The sequence below is a fragment of the Aedes aegypti genome, chromosome 2, assembly GCF_002204515.2.
Source record: "Aedes aegypti strain LVP_AGWG chromosome 2, AaegL5.0 Primary Assembly, whole genome shotgun sequence".
Lineage (NCBI taxonomy): Eukaryota > Metazoa > Arthropoda > Insecta > Diptera > Culicidae > Aedes > Aedes aegypti.
Genome location: NC_035108.1, coordinates 336769294 through 336775293, shown reverse-complemented (window position 1 = coordinate 336775293; position 6000 = coordinate 336769294). Strand labels below are relative to the sequence as shown.

Below are 6000 nucleotides of genomic sequence, written 5' to 3'. Positions count from 1 at the left end.
AGTGTTCGTGGCAGTTTGCTTGGGGATCTCTATGACTAACACAATCAGTGATGCTACATACACAGATTTATCTGTAATTACACAGATTTTTTCCTACTTTGGCCTACAGATATCTGTGATCACAGATCACAGATTTTTGAGAATAACTCAGATTTTCAAGATTTTTGAACTTAACACGGGTTTTGGGCACATTCAGATATAATGGAATTCATATTTGCCTTTGGACTTACAAATTATTACGACTAGGGTAAATTATGTATTTTGGACAGGCTAAGGATATGTCTGAAAACGGCGATCGATTAACTGCATTAAATACAAATATTTTATTAGGCAATGTTGCTTATATGCTTAATCTCCCATTGTACCATGAATTTCTGGGGAGAAAAAGCTTACAAACTGTAGTATTAGCTTCCAAAATAGCGTTTTTTGGCAGCCTGTCTGACATACATTTCGGACACCTAATATACATTTTGGACACCCTCATGTGAATATAATTTGGACAGTGGCGTTATCTCAATATCCATACAATGGTTTCTTGAAAAGACGATCATATCATAATACTGTAAGAGTTTACATGTGACTTATGCATTTTTTCGCTTATTGGATGTGTATATTAGTGAAAATCAATAATTTCAATTAAAGCAAGCAAATATCATCAGATCCACGAAAAAACGCCTGCAAGTATGCATGCATGCGACATTCCAGTGTGTTTCATCAGATGGTCAAATATATCAACTGAACAAAAATCAAATCTATTTTGGACAACCCCTGATGTATGCCATATATACTCATGTTAAGATTTTAGATGAACTTAGCTTAAATTTTAGACATATTTAATCATGTTTCCACTTTCAACCTTTTTTTGAATGCTAATTCTGAGCGTTATTATTGCATTTAATGTATGTTCTTGAAATGCACATCCTCTTGCATTCGTAGGTTTCACAGATGTTCTGTAGATACAATTCACAATTTTTATGTTTTTGAAGCCAATTTGTAATTGTTATGAAAATGGTCATAATGTATTTATAATACAATACATGATTTCCGTACATGTATACTCCACCATCTCATTGAAAATAAGCATAGAACGACTAGCCTGTCCAAATTATATGCATGTCCAAATTATATACGTTACCCTATACAAATCTATCTCTTTTGATGTATTAGGGATGGTACACAAATTATGTCACGCTAAATTTCAATTTTTTCGACCCCCTCCCCCCCTTTGTCACACTTTTTGTATGAGTCCTCCAAAATTTTTGTAAGGCTTGTCACGTTTGGCTTGATCGCCTCCCCCCCCCCCCTTAGAGCGTGACATAATTTGTGTACGACCCCTTACTAAAATGGCAAATTTTGTCGATTAAAGCTATAGAACAGACATTCAGAACGAAACTGATTCAGTCAGATCCTGGCAATAATCCAGGATTTTGCATGTAAAATGACTTTTTTTATTTCTCTGCGCGTGATTTTGTAGTATATTTTTGAGTAAAACAAATCTTACATTAATAATTCCATGAACATGCAGGATATGTTTGCAAAACATCTAATTGATTGAAATTTGAAATTTTTTACGCAACACAGATTTTTACCAAGATTTTTGGAGGTTGACCAAAGATGAGAAAGATTTTGTCGACCAAAAACACAGATGAAAATCTAAAAATATGTGGCAACACTGAACACAATACTGTCACACGGAGAAAAATGATCTTAGTTTGAAACAACCATTTTGTTGGTTGAAATTCAATGTAGAGTTTTGGTTGTTTTCAACTGTAGTTTTGTTGATGCAAACCCCTGATTTTTATTGAAACAAAATAGATTCATGGTTGGTGTCAACCTAAGAAATTAGGTTGTTCTCAATAAAATTTTGTTTGTTTCAAACTGATAATTTATATGTTTTTAACAAAAGTTCATTTTATTTTTAACAAAATGTGGGTTGTTATATATCACTGCCACCAACGATCTGTATTAGTTTGTTTGCTTCATATCCACGGAGTTTGATTCATTATGTAGTTGATGATTGAGCAAATTTTATCAACTATTTTCAGTTAAGAGGTGAAACCAGGTAATGTAAATCTGTAATACAGTAGTCTATTGTCGCATAGATAAATTATACTTTAAATTTTGATTCCAGAATCAACAATCAACATGAGTTCAGATCCATTGAAAAGATTCCTAAGCTTCACCCTTGATAGAGAAAGGTATTTATCCATCAGGTATTAAAATTTCAATAGCAAGACATTAAAACTCATGTGTTGTTTACAGAAATACATCGACATTGCCTCACCATCGTTAAAAAGCAAGATCTTTGCGAGCAAATCAAGAAATTTGGCCATATTGAATAAAAGAAAATTCAACGCAGAATGCAGATGCAAAATGTGGATCAACTTCATTAGATATATGTAAAAATCAGTAATCTTAAGAAGAAATACATGCTTTGTTCAAATGCAGTATTAATTAATTTAGTTATCTTCAAAAATGATAAGTCAATATGAATCGAAAAACAGTAAACCTACAAGCAACCAACGATATGTTTATTTCAAACAAGAAATTTGTTTGCAACAAACTCAAGATTGGTAACTTCAAACTTATTTTCTTTGTTTAAAATAACCTAAAGCGTTGGTTGTTTCAACAAATGTCAAACTGAATAACCAATATTTTGTTTGTTTTGAACAAACTTTGGTTGAATTTGAGTGTGAAACTGAGATAAAAACAACTAAAATGTTTGTTTGTTTTAACCACCGCACAAGGCTGAATCAAACTAAAATTTTGTTTGTGCAAAAATCAACCTAAACTTTAGTTTGAAAACAGCTAGCATTTGGTTGTGTTTACCATATTTTTTTCTCCGTGCACTTGCACATTAGATGCATTCACACTCTGCCTCACTTGCGATTCGATACTTGGCTGGGTGAGTTGTGTGAGCATCGCGTGGAAGGTGATTCCTTTCTCGTTGATTATCTAAATTCCACAAACATCAAATATAACCGAAAGAAAACTTAGATCTTCTTCTTTTTCTTGACATTACGTCCTCGCTGGGACAGAGCCTGCTTCTTAGCTTTGCATCGAATGACTCGCCCTAATGCCCACAACCAGACTAGCAAATTTTTAGGGTGTCGAACATATTTTATAGCATGGTGTATTTTTATGGCAGCCTTATGTACAACTGGTGACAGCTCACAACCGCCGATGTGTCTCGTTATCAGTCATCGGCTTATGTACTCAATCGCCACATAACAACACGATCGGCCACCAAAAGTTATCGCCAAATCAAAACATAGCGCGACAATCGCCCGCGTAAGGTGAGGATCTCGGCCAGGTTGACCACGGTGGACACCGCACCAGCACGGCCATGTTCAAAACGTTCGAAGTGCACCTGTTCGGGGGCAGTTTCGCCCTTCCGCTGCCGATACTGGTCAGCGTAATCATCTCGATCGGTGCTTACTTCGTGGGCCTCAATCTGATACCGAAGATGAAGACGATGTTCATCGCGGCCAAGCTTTATGGAACCGATATGAACAAAAAGTCCCAGCCGAAGATGTAAGTAGAGTTGGATGAGCATCGCAGAAGTGCGAAAATTATTTGAAATGTTTTTGAATTTTCAGTCCGGAAGCTTTCGGAGTGGTAACCGGTTGCATCTTCTTGATCTCACTGTTTCTGTTCATTCCGGTACCGTTTGTGGGAAGCTTCTCGAATGGAAATATGGAAGAGTTTCCCCATCATAAGGTAAGTTTAGCAAACTTCTGATAGGGAGGCCAGGTCTACCGATTTACGGCTTACATTTCGGGGTTTACTAGCAGGTATCTTTTTGGAGACTCTATTTATTTTAATGCAAGTCTCAACAAAGTCTATCTTCAACGGAAGTTCTCTAAAGCCTTTATTTTAACCAAAATAGTCTCTCTTTTCCCTGATTCTGCATCCAGTCTTGATGACAAATTCTAAAGATTCCAGAGAATCCTTAAGAGATTTCAAAAGCTTCAGAAGTTATTTCTAAGATTCCTTAAGGATGCTTCAGGAATTATTCGAGTATTTTCTACAGAGATTTCTTCTGGCATACGCATCTAGTGATTCCTTCAGCAAGTCTCCCAGAAAATCTTCCAGTGGTATTTCAATGAATACTTGAAGGAATCTCTTCAGAATTCGCTCCATGAAACCCTTGAACACGTCAACACTTCTACCTCCTGTAATTTTTCCTTAGGATTTCCTAATTAAAATCTTTAATACTCGTTCAAAAGAGCATTTAAGGTTCACATTAGATAATACTGCAGTAATTATTCCACTAATATGTAAAAAAAATGAATCAACTCTTAGCAAAATCATAGGAGGAATTTAAGTAGAAACATCTTAAGCAAGCTCTTAAATGATTTCAAAAAGAATTCACAGAGCAATCACCAAGAAGATTACGTTAAGCTTTTCAATAGCGGATTTCTGCTTCAGGTGAATCATTTCTAAAACCTTCCTAAAAGATCCTTGAAAATGTCTAGGTGGAAATATTCAAAAAATTCCCCAAGAAGATTCTTCTAGTATTCTACGGATTCTTCTAGGCATTCTTCCAAAGTGTTCTTGAACGAATTTGATAAAATTACATAGCAATCTATTAGAGATATGCATACAGATATTCTTCGAAGTATTGACACAAGATTTTTGAAAAAAAAACCTTGAAGATGCATCGAAGCCAAACCTCAAATTTTCTAGAGCAAAAACCTAGAGATCCTTCAAGAAATCCCTAGCAGTATTTAAAATTCTATAAGCTTCTGCTTGAACAAAATTAATGGCAATATAATATGACTTTAAAATGATTAACTACCGATTTTTATTTGCTTTATTTGATTTAAGTCTACCGATCTTCAAATAAATCACCTGGCCACCCTGTACTTATGGTTTCTTCTTTTACTTATTAAACTTATTGTTCTGCAGTTTGTAGAATTCATTGCGGCAATGCTCTCGATCTGCTGCATGATTCTCCTGGGATTCGCGGACGATGTGCTGAATCTCCGGTGGCGCGATAAGCTCTATCTGCCGACCATTGCCTCCCTCCCGCTGCTGATGGTTTACTACACCAACTGCAATTCGACGACCATTATCCTGCCCAAATTCGTGCACCAATTTCTGGGCACCTCGATCGACATCGGTGTTCTGTACTACGTGTACATGGGCATGCTGGCGGTGTTCTGTACGAATGCGATCAACATTCTCGCCGGGATCAACGGGCTGGAGGTGTGTCAGTCGTTGATCATAGCCGGATCGATTATATTGTTCAACCTGATTGAACTCTTCACCGGGCAGTACAGGGACGGGTACGAGTTTTCGCTGTACATCATGTTGCCTTACGCGGGAGCCACGCTGGCACTGTGGAAGTATAATCGGTGAGTACAATTCTGAGAATATATTGGGAGAATTTTCTTTTTTTTCTGGCTAAGGTTTCAACTGGGGAGGCAGGCCCGGATTTTGGGGGAAAGAGGCTACCAAGGCAGCAAATTCATACATTTTCTCGATTTTATTACAGAGTACTTAAACTACTATTCTATCAAACACATTTGAAATTCTACCCGAAATTCTATATTTTCATATTCTGTTGTACTACAAGCTTAGAATTTACTATAATTTCAACCCAAATCCACAGAATTTGTTTAACTATTGGTATTTTTACTAAGAGCTTAAAATTTACCATAATTTTGACTCAAATTTTTATAATTTAAGTACAATTATATTTTCCCCGATCCCTAAATTACTAGCCCAAGTGGATAGATTATCAATGTAATTTGGTAATTTGGCAATAACTTCATTTCATTTATTTAGTTAACATCTAAGCAGATAACAGTGAATCAACAATTTCACGCCACAATACTCGGTTTGTGGCTGCATCTCTCCATCACGAGCACGAGGTTCATCCTTCGCCGCCACACACCGTTTTCCTGCACTCTGCCAAAGATCGTCCTAAGCACCCGACGTTCGAAGACTCCCAAGTGCTTGCAAGTCCTCCTCGAGCATCGTCCACGTTTCATG

At 36.5% G+C, this 6000-nt stretch overlaps 1 protein-coding gene and 1 long non-coding RNA gene across 2 annotated transcripts in view; both read left to right on the top strand.

Annotated features, from left to right (window-relative positions):
• Positions 1 to 1707: 1707 nt before the first annotated feature.
• LOC110675838 lies at positions 1708 to 2691 on the top strand. The gene is made up of 3 exons (XR_002499837.1): positions 1708 to 2062; positions 2132 to 2198; positions 2263 to 2691. It is a non-coding gene; the product is annotated as an uncharacterized LOC110675838 (long non-coding RNA).
• Positions 2692 to 3194: 503 nt separating this feature from the next.
• LOC5566910 (UDP-N-acetylglucosamine--dolichyl-phosphate N-acetylglucosaminephosphotransferase) overlaps positions 3195 to 6000 on the top strand; it is a 36523-nt gene continuing 33717 nt past the window's right edge. The window contains exons 1-3 of the mRNA XM_021846040.1: positions 3195 to 3534; positions 3600 to 3720; positions 4912 to 5360. Coding sequence (XP_021701732.1) covers positions 3347 to 3534; positions 3600 to 3720; positions 4912 to 5360 — 758 coding nt within the window. The 5' untranslated portion in view covers positions 3195 to 3346. The remainder of the gene's footprint in view (positions 3535 to 3599; positions 3721 to 4911; positions 5361 to 6000) is intronic.